The sequence below is a fragment of the Neltuma alba genome, unplaced genomic scaffold (assembly GCF_004799145.2).
Source record: "Neltuma alba isolate B1F8T4 unplaced genomic scaffold, ASM479914v2 tig00011876_pilon, whole genome shotgun sequence".
Lineage (NCBI taxonomy): Eukaryota > Viridiplantae > Streptophyta > Magnoliopsida > Fabales > Fabaceae > Neltuma > Neltuma alba.
The window spans coordinates 46,522-68,503 of NW_021636478.1; the positions used below are offsets into that span (position 1 = coordinate 46,522).

The window sequence follows — 21,982 nt, forward strand, 5'->3', positions numbered from 1 at the left end:
TAACAAGCGCAGTCATTGTGAAGCCAAAATAAGAGTGACAATTTTTATGTTCTAAAGTTGTAAGGAGGCCCTCCATGAATTACATATGAAAAAAAACAAAAAATTAATGTATCATAATAACATAATGTGAATGTGCGATGAAAAGATAAATGAGACTGATTCAAATAATAATTTTATGGCCAGAAAAATTTAAATGATAATTAATGTCATCAATAATGCTCCGCATAGTAAACAACTAGATCATGATCATCGAAATGATTGTTTGACAAGTATTTGCTGCGGAAACAAAGAAAACAAGGATCGTGTGGCATCCTCTCCAAGTAGTTATAAAAGACTCCGAAAGAATGATGACGTAAAGGGGATATTGGTGAAGAGAGTTGTACTACTAAGAGAGGCTGAATCCGCCTTCTGCAATCTTCATTAAGTGATTTGAGGATAATTGAAACTTGAGGGATGCTGCTGCAACTTGCATTATTCCCAATAATAATATCACTCTCTTTTAATGTCACTCGAACCAATAATGACCAGCAAGGGATGGTGTTGAGAATAAGTGTTGTTATTATTAATGTGGTAGCACTCTTACTATCATTCTCATCATCATCCTCTTCTTGTTCATCTTCCATTAATAATAATTCCGTCTCTACTACTTGATCACCTTTACTGTTCATTTCTCTTTCATTCTCACTAATCATTTCTCTCTCATCCTCATCCTCTTCTTCATCATCTTCTACCCCCCTTTCTTCTCCATCACTCCTCACCCACACAGCAATACTAAAGTATGTATTTCCATTGTAATAATGATTAACATCATAGGTATAATGTTGCTTGAAATCATGCCCAAACTCAATTGGACTCTCTAACCATTTAACTCTCCTCACAAATGGAAGTAAAGTCGCCAAACTTTGTATTCCCATTCTCATGAATTCTGCCATCTCTTTCAATGGCATTCTCACATGCTTAAATCCAACACCACATATCATCTTGCCGTATAACATCACCTTCATTGTCACTTTATTGAATGTCAAATCGGCAAGATCCAAAGAATTGTGCACAATCACTAACCTTGATGAACTTCTCTCGTGCATACTGCCCCCAACATTTATTTGCATTGGCCCACAATCTTTTATAAATAAATTGATATCCTTTTCCGGGACAGTTGAAGAATGGATTTGACCCAAATTCACACAACCACGAAGAATTATCCGTTCAATCTTAGGGGCTTGAGACAAATCCGGGAGTGCCCTAAGATTTTTTGAATCCCATAGACTTATTTCCTCCAGGTTTGGAAATTGCTAGGGGAAGGAAAAAAAAAAAGCAGTAGTGTTAAATAAATTACATAACTATTCATACGTACAATTTACTCAAGAATTTTTCTCATGCCAATTACAACAGCAGTTGGACTCTCTCGCAAATAGTACAATTACTACTCAACCATCAATTCAATGATAGTAATAGAGCAAACATTTGCATTGTGAATTATTTTAGTTAATGTTTCTTAGAATCACAGCAAAAAAATTTATGACGTATGAAAAACTATCCGTACCTGGTATCCATTCCAAAGCTGCTGGATATTACTCTTTGGCAAATTAAGCTTAATAAGATTCTTAGCACAAAATTGTAATGGCACTGATGGTAGTGGATATCCTTCCCAACTAAGAAACCTTAATTCTTTTGAGAGATAATCCAAATCTTCACAAATATTTAACTTTGAACGCTTTCCCCGATCTGACTTGTAAACTTTAAGGGACATTAAATAATGCATCTTTCGAAAATGACTAGCCGTTAATGTAATGCTTTCTATCTTGCTTGCATCCAATGACATGCATCGAATTGCCTCAATTCCCTAATAATAATATCAAATCAATGGAACACATGATTATCATTTCCTTAAAAAATGATCATAAATACCATAGAACAATCAAATATATCAACTTTTAAAAGTATCCAAATTAACACCATGATACGCATTTTATTCAAAATTGCTTGCAATTCATGTTTTTCTCTTAATATGTGAATTTCTCAAAAATCATAAATATGCTGACACACCGATGCATATACCTACATGCATACGCACATATTTATAGCATAACTACAAAGGCAAAAAGTGTTCCCCCCCCCCCCATTTTCACATTGTACTTCAAATAACAGTTAGTTAGGCCGGCTCACACGTGCATATATCACTTAACAAAAATTCTCTGTGGACTAATTTTATCTTATAAAATAACATTTGTCAAAAAAGTCCCAGCTACTTTTAAAATATAATTCTTCTGAAAATTACTAGTTGTTAATGTAATCCTCTTTATCTTCCTCATGCCTAAGGATAAGCATTGAATGGCCGCAGCCGCCTACTGATCAAATTGTAGGAAAAAATACGTAATATGTCAAAGATGATCTCAGGCAACCACAAAAAAAAAATAAATAGAACAATTAAATATATTTGTTTTAGAAATTTCTAAATGAATATGTTTTTGTGCACTTATTCAAACAATTTTTATCTTCCAATAAATAAATTGGAGATACACACGCAGGCTGGCGGGTACAATCATACCAACAGGCTTACATGCACACGTTTATATTCCATATAAGGATTAACATAATTTTTTGTCTTTTAAGTTTATTCTCATTTTATTTTTAAATCCCTTAAATTTTAAATCATACGTTTTAATCTCTCAAATTTCTTTCTATTTAAAATATTTCTTCTTGTGATTTAACAAAAACTTGGAATATTTTGCTCCTTAAAAGACCAAAACTCATTATTTAAAACTTGAGGAATTAAAATTAAAATTCATGCAAATTTGAAGTTCCAAAAGTTATATTAACTCTTCATATAATTGCTACTTCTTAAAGAAAAACTAGTGTATATAAAACCCCCCGCATATATAAAATTGTTCAGATTTCATAATAAGTAAATTAAATTTTTATTACGAAACGCGTGAGGGTGAGAGTATGCATGTGCAGTGTGTAAGTATACCCCCAATCACTTTTATGCTATATCAGTTATCAATTACTCCTCCGATCCTTAATATAAGACCTATTTAACTAATTTGATTGGATTAAGAAAATTAGGTAAGTTAGTTAATTATAAGAAATATGATATTTTTTTCCTTAAAACACCGTAATTATCTTCCTTAATATCCTTCTTCCCTCTTTTAATTGATTATGATTGGCGGAGTATTAATAGAGGTAATTTAGAAAAAACTGATAAATATGATAAATAGGTCTTATATTTAGAACCAAAATCAACTTAACAATTATTAACGAGTAGAGGAGAAATATAAAAAAGGTCAACCTTTGTGGATAACTTTATAATTTACTGAAGATCATTCATGCTGTAACTTTAAAAAAAAAAAAAAGCCTCATATCATGCTAGTCATATTCGATCTCAAAACTTCAAGACAACGAATATTTCAAAAGTTTAAGAAGATTAATATAATGAATCATACCTAATAGAAAGACTATTTCCCCAAACAATTTTAGTCGAAGAAAGGACCTTTTCATATATTAAAAAAGTCTGATTCGGCACACATTGAGACTTACTAAAGATTTTAATGGATAAGCAAATAACTTTTAGGAAAATAAATGACAACGAAATTAAATGTTAAGAGAATAAAAATATGATGAAGTCTAAAAAACAAATTATTACCTTGTCATTGTTGGAAAAATAACGATAAATATTCTCATGCCCCGACAGCCGAATGGGATTTTCAGGATCAGATTTTAATTGTTGCTTTGAAATTTCAAGACCCATATTCGTTAGTAGAGCATGCATCTGAATATTACCACATCCAGAAACAAAGATGAGGGATCTGTCTTTAAGTTCACTCATGTCAATATCTGCCAGAGAACCGTATAAACATCTTGCACAATCCACAGAAATTGACCTTACGTCACTCACCAAAAATGCAAGATCAAGAAATACGTTCTTCTGAGTGTCATCAAGTCCATCAAAACTCAACCTCAACACTTTTAAAAATATCAGTATGAAGAGTTTGATTTAGTTTTGTCAAAGCACTTTCCCACACTTCTTTTCCTCTATCATGGAGATAGCCACCCAACACTTTCAGAGCTAAAGGATTTCCTTTACAATAATCAACTACCCGCTTTGATAGCTCCAAGTAGTTTTCGAATGGCTGATTTTGCTTGAAAGCATTCAAACTAAAGAGATGAAGGGAATGATGGGGATCCAATTCCGGAACTTGATATGTTGCTGGAGATGCAGAAGCAGAAGTATTTTTAAGCACTTGCATATCTCTCGATGTGATAATAATTCTACTTCCTTCCCCAAACCAATTACATGCTTTGATTAAATCTTCAGCTGTTATAAAATTGTCCACATCATCAAGTACGAGAAGAATTTTTTTACGCTGAAGCCTTGTCCTGACAGAAGCGGATCTTAAATCGTAAGCATTAATATCGTCATCTTTTAATAATTCTTTAAGGCTTTTTTTTAGCAATTCATCCAATCCATTCCTTTCCGCCAGCTGTTGTTTCACATCTTTAGCAAAGCAGAGAGCTTCAAACTCTGGCTTCAATCTGTCAAATACGGCCCTAGCAAGAGTGGTCTTGCCAATACCACCCATGCCCCATATTCCCACAGTGCGAGCTTCACTTACTAACTCTTCAACTTTCTGAATCTGATGATTGATCCCAACCAGGCCTTCCATGTGAATGGATGACTTGCGCTTCAATTTGCTCAAAACATCTTTGACAATCTTTTTGACAAGTTCGGATTCAGGCCTAGCATAAATATAAATTACAATAATGTTTATGTTTAATGCCCAAATTTAAGAAAGAAAATATAAGAGCATCATGAGCAGAACAAAAGCTACCTGAAATTCTTTGAATCCCACCCAGATAGACTTGCTGCTTCAATCAAAGCATTTTCCCACTCTTGCACTCTTTTTTGGTCGTGTTTAAATCTCTGCTTGAGCTTAGTAAATCTATCTCCAAATCTCCCATTCTTTTTCGAATATTTGATGGATCTACGTTGTAGAAAATTGGGACGACAAGCCTTCCGTACTTATCCTTACATTTCGTAATGTGAACGAGCTCATCCATACACCATGTTGAAGAAGCATAATCTTTAGAGAAAACGATCAAAGATATCTCCGATTTCTCTATTGTTTTCAGAAGGATCAGTGAGATATAATCTCCTTTTTCGATCTTCTCATCCATGAAAGTATGAATGCCTGCTTGGCGAAGTGCTTCATAGAGATAACTTGAGAAAGTGTGACGAGTGTCTTCCCCTCTAAAGCTAAGAAACACCTCATACTTGATTGCAGGAGGAGCAACAATGATACGAGAACGAGAAGAAACGGTGGGAATTGAATCACCAACATCTTTACAACTACAGATGGAAAGAAATCTTCACGAATGATAAATATTGGTCTATCAGCAAACCATCTAAAGTGAACATTTAAAGAACATGTTACCTATCATGAAGTGGAGAGATTAATCTGACAGCAGCAGAAATTGCTATAGCCAGCAAAATCAAGATAGCTTCTATAAGCGTTAAAGCAAAAGTTGCATCCATGTGACTGTAATCTCTTGCTTTAACCTGAAACTTTTCACCAACCCGAAACTAACATGATAAAGTAATATTTTTTGGCTTTAACTTCTCAAGAGGTGGCGTGGTTTGGCTCTTGATTAACGTGATAAAAACATCACACAAGACCATTTAGGAAGTGGGAACAAGTTACCGAACGATTGATGCGAAAATGAAGAACATGTCTTTATGGATGCAATAATGCAAAAGAAAGAATTCATCATGTGGCCAAGAACTTTACTGATTTATCTGATGTTACTTATCAACAATTATTCTAAAAGAAGCTGTATACAGTGAGTAAAAGTACACGTGTTGAAGGCGAATCAGGCCGTGTGTTAATTTCTTGGGAAACTTATATTAAAGTCCACGAAATTTTATTAGTTCGAATACTAAATTACTCTCACCTTTTTTTTTTCCCGGTTGGACTGAATAAATTGATATATATTAATATAAGTTTGTTTTTTGGGAAAAACAAAACCGTACCAAGCAAGTGGATCATGAGAAAACAGAATACGCCTGTTCATTTATATCAAGTTCTTTTTTTTTTTTATCAAAGTCTTTTTCACGTGTAACGACGAAAAGGGGAGTGATTAGGATGAAAGGAAGAACAAGCACTTTGCCTTTTTATAAAATAAATAAATGGGGCTTTTACTTCATTAAAAAAAATTTAAATAAAGTAGATGTAGACTTTAATCTATAGATCAAGTCCCCCCATTTAAGTATAAAAGATTCTAAATGTTGAAGTTTTATTAGATCTACGACTGTAAGGTAGCTATGGAGGAGAATCGATCAACAGCCAGCACTAGGAGAAGAAAACAGAAAATCTTTTGCAGAATTGTTCTGCGAAAATTTCAGGGGAAAGTGCAGGGAAAACAGTAGAAGGAGCAATGGATCCATGGGAGAAAGCGAGTAAAAGAGAAGAAATGAACCTCACAAAATGGCAGCTTCACAACTTGCAAACTTGCTTTCTCTTGAAACAAGCTCTTCAGTTCGGATTCAGAGATTACCAAATGCCTCATTCACATGTACTTTTCTGTGTTCCAGAGGCTATTTTTCCAGTTTCGGGAAGCTCAAGCGTAACTGGTGTTGCCATACGACTTGAACAGCTTTACAAAAAAGTTTCTTCCTACATATTTCCTTCAACTTTCTTTTCTTTCTTTCTTTCTTTCTTTTTTTTTTTTTTTGCTTCCTTGATAAATTTAACATCAGTCCCAAAAACAAGGAAAATCATTTTACATGTGTCCATATTTTTCTCAATTTTTAAAAATAAAGAGGAAAAAAACTGTATAGATAACAAATTGAAAATAGTATAGCCATCTGTAAAATGATTTTCTTTAAAAATAAAAAGGGGCAGACATGCATATGCGGTTATGGCTCTAATTGCTAGGCCATTGATTGTGAGGAATGATTTTATTAAAAAAAAAAAAAAAGATTATGAGGACTGACAATGATGAGATTTTTTTCTGGAAAAAAGGTAATATTGAGAAGCCAATTCACACACACACACATATATATATATATGTTTTGTCTTTCACCAAAGATTAAAAATAAAAACCCATTTTGCTGACATTTATAACTTTTATGTTTTTATCAGGCATCTATGTTTTTCTTTTTAAAAAATTGGAAAAATGTATCTGTTTGAAAAGAATTTTCATTTCATTTTTCAAGTTTCCTCTGTTAAAATTCCATTGGAAAATGCATTGAAACACCAAGGGGTTTTGTATAGGCGAATAAAAAAATTAAAAAAATTTAAGCATAAGACGATTTTTTAATCGGAAACGTAAAAAGAATTGAGGAAATGAAAACGAAAATGACATGAACTTTCTTTTTTTTTTAAAAAAAAAAAAGGATATGGGTCTTAACTTATAAAGAGAATGGAAATTTTCCATCTTCCATATCGTTTTTCACACATAACGTTTTTAATGACTTTATAACTTAGTGGTATTAAAATTTTTTGTATATGTAAAAGATTATGAATTTAATGGCAGCTAAAATCTCATGTTATTAATGTATGTTTTTTTGGATTTAAGGAATAGATTGGCTATTTTAAGGCATCACGTTTTCATACCGCTTACCTCCTTTATCATTCTTGCTTCTGGGGTCAACAAGCCAAGCCAAGTTGTCCCACGTTTGAGTTTTGTGAATTGCTGGGTTGGCTCATCGTATAGCGTGCATTTGTTGTCCCTCCCCACCGCCTTGCTCTTGGAAAAAGTCACGCCCTGGAGGACTGTATATCATAATAGAAGAATTTTAAGCTCAATAATAGAATAATTATATATTAACCCTCGTCTTTGATATAAAAACTAATTGGTTAATTTAAATAGATTAAAAAAATTAATTTATTTAATTATTTATAATAAACAGGTATTGTCTTTTTTAAAATATCCTTACTAATAGTTTGACTTAGCGAGAATATTTATTTAATGAAATATTTAACATTTGTAGCTATTACAATAACCATCTTAAAAAAAATAAGAGAAACAAAATGAATTAAGATATTATATTTAGAATCAAATTAAGAATTAAATTAGCTCTTATATTAAAAAGCAGTATAATCCAATCCAATTCAAGCATAGAAAAAAGATAGGCCTTCCATAGGTAAATATAAAAATGAAGAATATTTAAGCATAAAAAGAATTGAGGAAATAAAAAGGCCCATGCCACGAATCTATAAGCATGCATGGAAAAGCTTTTTGATGAAAATGGACTTTACTTTTGGAAACTTCATAGTTCATACCCTCCTTCATATTTCCCACATCACGCGTGCCATCGAAGTCAACCAGTCAAGTCGTCCCTTGCTGTGCATTGCCGTGTTGTTTTATGCGCCACCCTTTTGCTTTTCACAAAAATTACAATTGATGCCCCACTTATTTCTGTATCACGATTTGCGTAAAATTACGCTCTAAAAATATCCATGTATCTCAAAAAAAAAAAAATGCTTGTTTAGATTTTTTCTTGGGAAAATAGAAAATAAAGATCCAATATGTGAAATTGTGGTTTGAAACCTTCAATTTGAAAAATGGTAAATAAAAACCTGAGCCCATAGTGTAAATATAAAATTTTGATAAAATGTCTGAAATGTTTCTCAACTCTATAATAATATATGGCTATTTAATGTTATCCATTTAATCAAAAATGTGATGACAAAAATACAGTGACAGAACCATAAAAATTTTGTTATTTGTTTTACTAAACTTGTCATCTACTCAAAAAAAAAAAAAGATGGGAATTTCATAAGTAAATAGAAAAATAAAGAATATTTAAGCATAAAAGAATTGAGGAAATAAGTTTTTCTGATGAAAATGGATTTTACTTTTGGGAACTCCGTACCCTCCTTCATATTTCCCACATGGCGCGCGCCATTGAAGTCAACAAGTCAACCAGTCAAGTCGTCCCTTGCTGTGTATAGTCAAGTCGTCCCTCGCCATGTTGCTTCATGTACCGACCTTTTGCTTTTGGCAAAATCTCACTTGACGCCCCACTTATCTCTGTATCACGATTGGGGTAAAACTACGCCATAAATATCCATGCATCATTAAAAAAAAATTGCTTATTTAGATTTTTCTTTCTTTGTTTTGTTTTCTCGTAATACCCAACCCAAGTCGATTTTAGGCCATTACTAAGGTCGTGGCCCATAATAATAATATAATCTATAATATTTGAATGTTTTTAATTGCTTCCTTAAAATTAGAGAACAACTTAAAAGTATGTTTGGATTAATTTGTTCATGTAATTTTATGCAGTATAAGATAATTATGTGAAAAAAATTATTTACTAAAACGTAAAAGAATTTTTTAATTGATTCTTGGATTTTCTGAATACCTCTTAAGGCTAGGTTCTTGTTTGAATTTCATTTATAATTATTTTTGTCCTACCGATAGAATTTATTCTAACAATGTAAAAATTGATATATAATTAAACACATAGCATTGCCCACCGTCGTAATGTACCTCCTTGCATGTCATTTCCTTATTATAGCTTGCTTTTAACGTTTTCATACATCTTCAAAAGGTTTATTATATAATTAAATTTATCATAATATGGATAGGATGGGAGCATAGTCTTCTAGTTTGTACTTATATGTACATTCTAATAATTTAACTTAACTTATTATGTGCATAGAACCCCAGCTGTAAAGGGTATCGTCTTGTTGAAGCATTAAAATCACAAGAAATTAAATATACAGAGTGACTTAAAGGCAAATTACAAGCTTTTAATCACTGAGGATTCTGTTGTGTGATAGGCAGACTGTTTTACTCTTAACATATCCCATCATTGGATATATAAGCCACCAAGTTGCTGCTCATATGAGGGATCCCAATACGTAAAATGATCAAGCAGCCAATAATTGTCTTGGTTTTGGCGGAACAAGCATTCTTTATATATTATGTTTATATTTTTGCTTCTGATGTTGTTGGAATATTAGACTAGTCAGATGTTTATATTTTTGCTTCTGATGTTGTTGAAATATTAGACTAATCAGAACATCCTCTTTTGTTTAACTTGTAATGTATTTTAGACTGATTTAATTTGCTGTTTATATTGTGCAACGTGGTATTGAAGGTATAATGTTCATGAAAATATTGATGATTAATTTGATAAAAAGAAAGTTATGATTTGAATAATATATAGCCTCCATATGCTCTGATTCATCAACCCAGGTGATGAAGGTGGTACGAGGAGAGAAAGTTGTGTGGCTCAAATGACCATTTTGATTCGACCTCCACAGGCTTATTACATTTTTTGATATGCAGTGAAGACAATAATCAAAAGACAATATCAGTCCCAAAAACGAAGAGCGCTGTTATTGGCCATAAATCGCTGGCCACGGCTCTGAGCCATCCAGGAGGATGACAATATGAGACGCAAAAGTCGCGGCCACACCAATCTATGGTTGGAACTTCCAAACACAGTCTTATATCCTTCAGAGTTTGAGACCCTTCGCAACTTTCATGTCCTGCAAGTGCCCTCAGAATCCAAACTTCAGGAATGCTCGAACCTGCACTTTCAGTAATATCACTCTTCATTAGCGACACTTCTGTCAACAATGACCAGCGAGCCATGTCGTTTGGAACTCTTGTTAATCTATCATTCTTATCATCCTCATCTTCTTCTTCTTCAATATATTCATCAACCACGACATCTCTTACTATTAATGGCCCGCTTGGTGCTTTCTTTTTCACTTCCGCCACTCCTTTTATTTTTATTTGGCTCCTCTCACTATAGAAGAAGGAATCATAGTGAAGATCATAGTCAAAATGTTGCTTGAAATTTCCAAACTCAATTGGACTCTCCGACCAATGAACAGTCCTAACAAAGGGAAGTAAGAGCGCCAAACTTTGTGTCCTCAATATTGAGTTCACAATCTCAATATTAATGCGGCACTTGGACGCTAAATTCTCTGAGAATGGCATAAACATGAGTTTGAATTCAAAACCAGTGATGATCTTGCCATCATCAGATACAAAGAGCTTCGTTGTGGCTTTAGTGAGTGAGAAGTCGTTAAGATCAAGAAAATTGTTGACCGTCACTAACCCAGAATTTCTTGTCCCATTCATAATAGAGCCACCAAAGTTTATGTGTCGTGACCTTTCGCAAGACTCAAGAGTAAATTTGGTAAGCTTGCCCAGGATAGTTGAAGAATCGATTCGATTCAAATTGTTGCAGCCATCTACGCTTAAGCTTTCAAGGAGTGGGACGTCAGATAGATCGGGAAGTGCGATGAGATGTTTGGACTGGCTTAGAACAATCTCCTTTAAATTTGGAAATTTCTGAACGAAAGGAGCATTGTTAAATAAATTAGACAGGCAAACAATTTAATCTTGAGACGACAGAAAAAAAGAAAACTAAAGCACTTGCTTGATTTCCATTCCAAAGTTGTTGGAGATGACTGTATGGCATTATAAGATGAACAAGATTCTCTGCCCAAAAGCTCCATGGCACAGATTGAAGAGGACAATCAACCCAACAAAGGAACTTTAGTTCTTCAGGAAGACAATCCAGATCTCCATAAATATTCACTTTCGAAGGCTTTTTCCTATCTGACTTGTACAATTTAAGGAACTTTAAATTATACATCTTCTGAAAATTACTACTTGTCAATGTGGTCCTTTTTATCTTGCTCATGTCTAATGATAAGCACTGAATTGCCTCAGCCCCCTAGCGATAAAATTATATGGAGCAAAATTATTAATATATAAAAAGTGATCAAATAACAAGTAATAGAACAATTAGATATATTTCTTTTAGAAAAATCTAAATGCATACGCTTTCGTGCAGTTTATTCAAAAAATTCACTCAATCTTACAATAAATAAATAATAAATTGGTCAAAACTTATACACAAGCTGGCCCGCAGGGACAAGGATAAAATATTAAGAAAATAAAGAATACAATAAATAAATTAATACCTTGTCATTATTGAAAAAATTATAAATATCCTCATGCCTCCATAGTCGAGTGGGTTTTTCAGGGTTAGATATGAGTTGTTGCCTACAAATTTCAAGTCCCATGTCCATTAGAAGAGCATGCATCTCAATATCACCATTTTCATGCACTGAAATGAGAGATCTCTCTCTAAGTACACTTATCTCAATTCGTGCAGAAGAATTATATAAGCGTTTTGTACAATCCAAAGAAATCTTCCATGCTTCGTTCAAGAAAAATGTTAGGTCAAGAAATACGTTCTTCTGTGCGTCATCAAGTCCATCAAAACTTAATTTCAACACACTAAAAATGTCCTTGTGAAGACTCTGATTCAGTTTTTCCAAAGCACTTTCCCACTCTTCTTTTCCTCTACCCTGAAGAAAGCAACCCAACACTACTAGTGCTAATGGATTTCCTTCACAATAATCCGCTACCCACTTTGATAACTCCAAATAGCTTTTTGATGGCTCATTTTGCTTAAAAGCTTTCAAAGTAAAGAGATGAAGGGCATGGTGGTGATCCAGTTCCACAACATGATACGTTGTAGATGCAGAAGTATTCTTAAGTACTTGCATGTCTCTTGATGTGATAATAATTCTACTTCCTTCTCCAAACCAATCACATGCTTTGATTAAACCTTCAATGGCTATAGAATTGCCTACATCATCAAGTACTAGAAGAATTTTTTTTACGCTGAAGCCTACTTTTAACAAAAGTGGATCTTAAATTGGATGTGTTAATATCCTCATCTTTTAATAATTCTTTAAGGCATTTTTCTTGTAATTCATCCAATCCAATCCTTGCCATTTGTGCTCTTATATTTCCAACAAATGAGAAAGCTTCAAATTGTGCTTTCAACCTCTCGAATGTGGCTCTAGCAAGAGTGGTCTTGCCTATACCACCCATACCCCATATTCCCATAACGTGAGCTTCACTTAGTAGCTTTTCAATTTTTTGAATCTGATGATCAATTCCAACTAGTCCTTCCAAATGAAAGAATGACTTGCGATTCAATTTGCTCAAAATGTCTTCAACAATTTTTTTTAACAAGTTTGGATTCAGGCCTAGCACAAATGTAAATTAAAAAAAAAAGATATGTTTAATGCCCAAAGAAAGAAAATATAAGAGAAGAATGACATGAACAAAAGCTATACCTGAAATTCTTTGAATCCCACCCAGACAGATTTGCTGATTGGATCAAAGCATTTGTCCACTCTTGCACTTTTTCTTGGTTGTGTTTAAATCTCTGCTTCAACTCCACAAATCCATCTCCAAATCTTGCATTTTGTTTGCGAACATTTGATGCATCTACATCATAGAAAATAGGGATAACAAACCTTTGGTATTTATCCCTGCATTTCATAATATGAACGAGCTCATCCATACACCATGTTGAAGAAGCATAATGTTTGGAGAAAATAATCAAAGATATCTCTGATTCCTCTATTGTTTTCAGAAGAATTGGTGAGAAATGCTCTCCTTTATGGAGCTTGTGATCCATAACAGTTTGAATGTTTGCATCACATAGTGCTTCATAGAGATAACTAGAGAAACTGTCACGAGTGTCTTCCCCTCTAAAGCTAATTAAAGATGTCATACTTGGTTACAGGAGGAGCAACAATGATATGAGAAGGAGAAGAAACCATAGGAATCGAAGCAACAACATCTTGATGACAACTACAATGGAAGGAACCATGGATAAATCGTGGGTTATTATCAGCAAAACAAACAAGAATATAAAGGGGAGGCTGGGGGACCATCCAAAGAAGATGTTACCTATCATGAAGTGGAGAGATTAATCTGACAGCTTTAGAAATTATTATAGCCAGCAAAATCAATAGAGCTTCTATGAACATTAGAGCAATGGTTGCATCCAAGTGATTGTAGTTTCTCGCTTTAACCTTCAGTAGCTTTGCAGCAACCAGAAACTAATTAACTCCTAGTTTTTCAGCCTTGCTGAGAAATGATATGGTTTGGTTCTTGATTAACGTAATATAAAGAGATCAAACAAAAACAATGTGATGAGATGGGACGTAAGTTGAGAATGATCGCTGGTCAAGTCCACCTAATAACTTAACTTATTTATTGATTTTTTTTTAATCAAACAACTTTATTGGCGTTCTTTATACGCACAATACGATAGCCTCCAATAATAGGGTTGGGGCGTCAATAACCAATTTTTTTAAAAGTGATTTTGATTTTGACCAATATCTTCATTCTTTGTCTTTTTATTTTTCTTTTTTTTAAAAAAAAGTTTTCTATGAATTAATCGCTAAGGAGGCAACTATAAATTTATGTTTCCAACTGAATAATTACCCCCTCCGGCAACTATAAAAACAATGAAAATTAAAAGCCAATGTAAGCCTCTATTTTCTTAGGGGGAAGTCTCAATTCACAGGGAACGTGATATATAATTTTCACATCTTTTTAAAAAAAATTCGTATAACGAAGTGGGCATTCCTTGATATTTATTGAATGGTTCTGGGGAAAAATACAAGGCAGAAAGGCGCATAAGGACCTAAGCAAATTCTAAAATAATCTTACGAAATAGCCTAATTTTTATGAAATTTTTAAGAATTATTTTGAATTTAATTTTTTATTAGATTACTTTACCATCCTTTCATTTAAAAATAAAATCTCCGCCACCTGCCACATAATAATTATCGGTAAATAGGCATCTTATAAATAAAATTTTACCTTTTTTTTTTTAAAAAAAGCAATTCTGATTACATATAACGACTATAAGACCTTAATTATTCATCTCTAATCTACCCTTTTCAATGGCTAGCTGCTAGAGCTTTTGTTACACTGTTGGTGTGATCAAGTTATGTCTCACCATCATTTCGTTTAACTATTTCATGTCCATGCATGGCTGACATATTTTGGCGCCTAACAAGATACCGCAAGACAGGATCAGTCCCAAAACAAGGAAAATGATTTTACATATATCCATATTTTTCTCAATTTCTAATTTGTTATTTATACATTTTTCTTCCTTTATTAAATTCATTAACTTTGCTTTGTTCATCACTGGCCCTTATTGCTTTACTTTGTTAGGGCAAAGTTGAAAGCTTTAATAAAGAATAAAAACTGTATAGATAACAAATTAAAAAGAATGCAGCTAGCTATCTGTAAAATGATTTTCTTTAAAAGTAAAAAGGGGGAGACATGCACATGGGGCTATGGCTCTCATGGGCCATGGATTATGAGGAATGACAACGACGAGATTTCCAAAAAAAAAAAAAAAAGAGTAATATTAAGAAGGCGATTCATATATAAATATGTGTGTGTGTGTGTCTTGTCTTTCACCAAAGATAAAAATAAAGACTATTTTGCTGACATTTATATTTTTTTTTGGGTTTTTATTAGGTATCTATGATTTTCTTAAAAAAAAAAGTTGAAAAAATATTTGTTTGAAATTTTTTCTTTTTCGTTTTTCAAGTTTTTTCTGTTAATTCCATTACCCTCTATATATTGGAAAATGCATTGAAAAAGACCAAGGAGAAGATAGCATACTTAAAAATGAAAAGGATGAGTTTTCTATGGATGAATAAAAAAATAAAAAATATATTTAAGCATAAGATGATTTTTTAAACCGGAAACGTAAAAAGAATTGAGGAAATAAAAACGAAAATGACATGAATTGTTTTTCTTCAAAAAAGAATAGGATATCAGTCTTAACTTATGAAGAGTATGAATTTTTCCATCTTTCATATCCTTTTTCATACATAAAGTTTTTAATTCCCTTATAACTTAGTGGTATTAAAATTTTTGTATATGTAAAAAAATCATGAATTTGATCTCAGTTAGGATCTCTGTCACCCCTTTGCTTTAGGAAAAAGTCACACTCTCCCCTGAGGGTCCACTTACTTGCGTATCATAATTTGGGCACATGCTTGTTTGGCTTTGTCTTTTTTCTTTTTAATACTCCAAATACATAAGAGGGCAAAAACGAAGACAATTGATCGTTTCAGTTGTTTTAAACTCAATAACAGGAATATATATAATTCAACCCAATTGATTGGTTCAGTTGTTTATTAGTTTGATCAGCCAAACCAAGTTGGATTTTCATACCGTATGCAAAAGCGATTAAACACAAAAAGTGGGAACCAGAGAGAATACCTTAACTCCTACGAAACTTGGCTTTTGTTTGAATTATTTCGTCTATAAATAAAAAATTAATAATAAACATACAGCACCGAAACACTTTTATTATATACTCCCCTCATGTGTGACATCCTTAATTATTTTAAAGTGTTTTCAACATTCTCATGTGGAAGGAAGTGAAAGAAATATCTCTCACAACAAAAAGGTCTAAGAAATGGGAGCTTCAGAATTTGCAGACTTTTTCTTCTCAACTGAGTTCTTCAGATTCAGAGATCAACAAATGCCTTTTTCACATATTTATCCCTTAATCGTTTCAGTCCCTTATTCCTGTCTCTGGGAAGCTTGCAAGGCTTGCTTTATTGTAAATCTTGGGCAGCTTTATTAGAAAAAGTTTCTCTATTAGAGTTCGTCCCACACTTCGTAAAAATTACTTTCTTTAATGTTAAATTTCATATAAGCTAAATAAGTAATTTATAGAGATGAAAGAAAATTAAATTATTGATAAATCATTAAAATCTTACATTTAAAACCACATAAATCAATTCATGAGCTCTTTATAGTTAGGGTTAGAGAGAAGGAGCAGAATAATTTACCATAAACAATAAATTACGCAAAAAATGATGTCATTTTTTTTAAAAAAAAAGTAATATTCAGAAGGCATTTCGTTCACATGCATGTTTCTTATTCAATAAAGGGAAATCATTTTGCTGATATTTATATTTTGGGAGTATCTATACGTTTTTCCCCTCCTTTTGAAAGACCAGGGAGGAGAGAACACAGAGAAAAGGCTGGGTTTTCCATGGGTAAATTAAAAACAATATAGAATATTTAAGCATAAAAAGAACCGAGGAAATAAAAAAGAAAATGACAAAAATATATAAGCATGGAAAAGCATTTTATTGAAAATGGATTTTACTTTTTTTGAAACTCGTACCTTCCTACTTCCTATATTGCGCGTGCCATTGTAGGCAGCAAGTCAAGTGGTCCCCAGTTGTGCATTGCCGTGTTGATTAATGTTATTTGTACCGCGCCGCCCTTTTGCTTTTGGCAAAAATTACAGTTTGGAGAGCCGCACTTAATTTTGTATTATTTTTTGTTGATAATCTTATTAGAGGTAACCCTATTAGAAGTATTATACGATACTAAATGTGGACACTTTTCATAGTATAAATTTGAATTTTAATTCATCACATTATGAAGGATTGGTTCCTTCTACTAAACCCAATTTTTATTGGTCTTAATTTTGTATTATAATTGGAAAAAAATATGTTTTATGTCTGTGTATCATAAAAAATTTGCTTGTTTAGAGTTTTTTTTTTTCATTTTTGTAATACACAGCCCAAGTCAATTAGGCCATTGCTGAGGTGGGGGCCACAATAGTAATGTAGTCTATAATATTTGAATGTTTTCAACTTCTTTTCTTAAAATTAGAGAACAACTACTTACAGCGATTGAGTCCAACAAAAAATATTACTTTTTCATAGTGACGGATTAAAATTTAGATTTTTGATGAAGGAAAAACTCATATTTAATATATGATAGTGTCTTGAATAGCACTATCTCTAACAGCAGAATACTTATGTACAAAAAAAAAAAAGAGAATTTTTTAAAGTAATTTATATTCCCTTGTCCTAAAAGGTCTTATATTTAAGACCAGAGGAGTATTATATAAGATGAGTATGTAAGAAAAATTTTATTTTGTAAGGCATAAAGAATTTTTTTAATTGATTCTCGGATTTTCTAAACAACCATTAAAACTAGGTTCTTGTTTGAATTCCATTTATAATTATTTTCGCCCAACAACAGAATCTATTCTAAGAATATGAAAATCGATATATAATTAAACACATAGCATTGCCCACAGTCATAATGTGCTCCCTCTCATGTCATATCCTTATTAGAACTTGTTTGTAGCATTTTCATACACCTCAAAAATGTTTATTATATGATTAAATTTATTATAATATGGATAAGATGAGAGTATAGTCTTCTAGTTTGTACTTGTATTTACATTCTAATAATTTTTAACTTATTATGTGCATAGAACCCCGGCTATAAAGTGTACTGTCTTGATTAAGCATTAAAGTCACATGAAATTAAATAAATAGGGAGATTTAAATCTTAGATCATTCGGACATAGGATGGAGTTTTTTCATATTTATTCTGATGTTGTGAAATTTATAACGCAACATAATAACCGTTTATTATAGATGCAAATATACATATGTGGATATGCATGATACACATTAAAGAAACGGTGCAATGGGTTGTTTACTTATTCTGCCTTGTTGTATTGTCTCAGGAAAAAAAATATGGATTTATAGTAAAAAAAAGTAATTAATTTACTTGATATAGAAACAGAAACACTCTTCTTATATTTTTATTTACCTCAATTTTAGTTAAAAGAAATTCAATATTTTGTCTTAATAGTTTACCTTTAATTCTTAATCCGGTCCCTATATTTTAAAAAAGTTCACTTAACTATTGGAACTGCAAGACCTATGGTTGTTTAAAGATATAGAAGAAAATTCACTCGAAGAAAGATATAGAAGAAAATGTAGAACTGTTCCCTTGCATTTCATGCCAACAGGAACTACACTTATCTGTAATATTATGTCTTTACTTCTCTAATCTTCTTATGTACTGATAATTTTCACCTTAGGCCCTGCTTGCATAGAATCCATCAATTGCCCAAGCCTCTAATGGTAATTGATTTATTTTTTTTGTTCTCTGTTTTCACCTTAATCTAACCACAACGTTAACATACCCTACTCTGTTTATTGCTAAAGCCAAAGGGCAATATGTTGCACTAATGAAAATAGATCCCTTGTCTCCTGTTGTCTGCACGTTGTCGAAAGGATTCTTATTTTTATAGTTATTTTTCTTTTTTTAGATGTGATATAACCTCTATTCTGTCGCATATATGCTTGAATCGTGTTCTGAATTGACATGAGTTTGTTTTCTCTTTTAAAAGGTTCAGAGAGGCCAATAAAACATTTACGCATTTCTAAGAATTTGGATGACAATTTTGATGAAGAAGGGTCACAGATTTCTCAGATGCATAAGAGGTATTTTTCACCATCTTCTTGGCGCACTCTTATTTTGCCAGACGTTCATTTCCTCACAGCAGATCATCATTCAGGCTTCTCAGTTTTTTCACTTGAACCCCACCCGCGGCAGTAATATTTGACACTTACCTTGTTATGTATTTGGTGTGCATTTTCTTTTACTTTCTGTCGTGCTACGCACCCGCCCACCAAAAAACCCCCCGGGGGGAGGGGACACTGCACACAAAACAGACCCAACTTGTGATCACCCCTAAATCATGGATCTTCACTACTATCTAGACCTTATGGATTGATAAAGTGATCTACTTCAAATTAAATTTCAAAAGAAAATAATGTGACCTCTTGGTTTTTCCAGTTTCTGCACTTATAGCCTAAGGGCTTTTGACAACCTAAGATTAATAGAGCCTATTATTGGTCTTCACTTAACTTAAGATTTTGAGTTCCAGCTGTGCCTTTTGACATTTTAAATTTCTTATACTTATGTACATGTGCAAAAAATCGATTAGATAGACACTATGACCTAATTGATGTTATTCATGATTGCAGTTTGTAGATTGGCACCCTTCAGAGATAGGTCGATCAACAAATGGCAGAGGATGACGCAAGTGACAACTGGTGCCGCTGCCTTTAAAGGCAAATTACAGGCTTTTAATCAGGTCTGGCTTTGTAACTTCACTGAGGATTCTGTTGTGTAATAGGCAGGCTATTTTACTCTTAACATGTCCATCATAGGATATAAGCCACCAAGTTGCTACTTATATGAAGGATCCCAGTAGAACGATCAAGCAAATGAGACTAAAACATCTGCTGTTAGTACATTTGGAAATGTAAGTCAGTGTTGTCTTTTTTGTTTTTGAAACACGATTTAGTTTATAGTTTTCTCACAGTCATAAAGTTAGACCCATTCACGCATTTTTGGTTCTTTCCTAATTTTTGAGCCCCTTTCAGTTTATGTATACTGACATCAAGAATATGTTTAATAACCACCGACTTCTTTTCTCATTTTTACACGCACCGTCACTAGCATTGTCTTCAGATTCCTGATACTAAGGATAAATCTAAGGATGAGGTTAGTCAAATTCATTGCTAATTGAGTTAAAACATAACCCTTATGTTTTTCTCCATGTTGAATCATGCAGACAAAAGCATGTCATTTTGGTATGTACTATGTAATATTTTTAAAGGAAGCCATTCAAGTGTTTCAATCATAGATTTTAGGTCTTCATACTCTTAATGCTTGGCATTTTGTTATTGATTATTATTTTAATATCCTTCTTACTTGTTCTGTTTGCTTGTTCTTAGCAATGTAGATCAATATTTATTTCCAACATGACAGTTATGAATTTGAATTTGTTTGGAAAACTCATATTGATGGCAATCCTAAACTTCTACATGACTCTGAATTTTATCAACAATTACTAAAGGAGTTTTTCGAGACAGTTGATCCTACACCGTCCGGTAAGCAATAATTGTCTTGTTTTTGGCTGAACAGCATTATTTATGTATTTCAACCATATTCTTACTTCCGATGATGTCGCTAGAATATTAGACTGGTCAGGACATCTTTTTTTGTTTAACCTATAATGTATCTTGGCAATTATGAGCGAATGACACTTGATATTTAGCGTGAAAGGTTTCCTAGAAAGATTGTAGAATTAGTAGTGATTCATTAGTTTTTTCCATCTAAATAGTTTTGATTCAATTTTTTGAGCCTAGAATTAGCACAAGCTACTTTTCTAGAAATCATACTGTTAACCTTATGCCATGCAAGCAAAAACCACTTTTTTATTTTCTGCCGTTGTGAATCATTTAGAGAAAGCACTTTATGCTTTGAAGAAGACACAACCAAAGAAAGGGAAAATTGTCAATCGTCAGGCCTCAAAAAGTCACAAGATAAGGTTAGTTGATGAACATGGCATTTCCTTGTTTTGTACCATTACTTTTTGTCACGTGTATATGCATATATATTGCTAAATTTTCCAGAACTAAAAAGAGATTTTTGACTAATTAGCTGTTTATATGGTGCAATGTGGCATCGAAGGTATAATGTTCATGAAAATATTCTAAACTTCATGGCTCCCGAATCCATAAATCTTCCTCCTATGGTTCCTAAACTTTTTGAAGATTTGTTCTGATTAAAGTCACAAGGATCATCTGCTGGGACAGCATAATCATACGCTTGGAAAACAGATAATGACATCAAGTGTTGTGCAGTAACTTGTCATAATATATTTGTACTTATTTAACCAACATTATATTGTTTATTGGGGAATTTTATTTTTCTCCCCAAAAGGCAATAATTTAGTGTAGTGGTAAGGATTGGTAGTTTACAAAAGGTTTTAGTTTAAATCTTCTCTGATCTTAATGTATTTATCTTCTTGTGGATGGCATGTATTTCCATAAGCAATCTATCTAATTGAGGCATAGTTATCCATTACATTCATACTGAATAGCAATTCCATTATGTGAGATGATGGGTGATTTAGATAAACCCTATTTAAGATGCATACATAAACAGTACATGCTTGATTTTTAAGTTTACATCAAATTTCATTTTAGTTTCTTAAGTTTATAAAGTGTATTTTTAGTTTCTTAATTTTAACATCCTAAATTTAAGATTAAACTAAAATTTGACCTGGATTTAAAGGATCAAACTTATTTATCTTTTCTTTTTTGGGTTAAATTTATATATAACTAGGATAAATTCAGTAATTTAGTGGAAAGATTGGTGTTGTTACCTATGTAACAAACTTGGAAAGTTTCTTTGAGTAGCATTTTAACAAATTCAATAATTTACAAGAAAGATTAATCAACCGTGTAAATAAAATCAATGTGAA

At 32.6% G+C, this 21,982-nt stretch overlaps 1 protein-coding gene and 1 pseudogene across 1 annotated transcript; one reads left to right on the forward strand and one right to left on the reverse strand.

The window, feature by feature from the left end:
* Nucleotides 1-209: 209 nt before the first annotated feature.
* Nucleotides 210-13,567, reverse strand: LOC114718893 (TMV resistance protein N-like). Its single transcript, XM_028904336.1, has 5 exons — nucleotides 13,125-13,567; nucleotides 4,013-4,737; nucleotides 3,644-3,834; nucleotides 1,544-1,843; nucleotides 210-1,292 (listed from the first exon to the last, which is right to left on the reverse strand). Exons 1-5 carry the CDS (start codon nucleotides 13,565-13,567, stop codon nucleotides 210-212), a joined length of 2,742 nt encoding a protein of 913 aa, XP_028760169.1.
* An 85-nt stretch (nucleotides 13,568-13,652) lies between these two features.
* LOC114718894 (uncharacterized) lies at nucleotides 13,653-19,972 on the forward strand (annotated as a pseudogene).
* The last annotated feature ends 2,010 nt before the right edge of the window (nucleotides 19,973-21,982 follow it).

Coding starts and splice junctions, on each gene's coding strand:
- LOC114718893 (XM_028904336.1), bottom strand. CDS start 13,567: ATGACATCTTTAATTAGCTTTAGAGGGGAAGACACTCGTGACAGTTTC. Junction 4,738..13,124: donor TGGGATTCAAAGAATTTCAG/GTATAGCTTTTG, acceptor TATTTATGCTAG/GCCTGAATCCGAACTTGTCA. Junction 1,293..1,543: donor AGCTTTGGAATGGATACCAG/GTACGGATAGTT, acceptor TCCTTCCCCTAG/CAATTTCCAAACCTGGAGGA.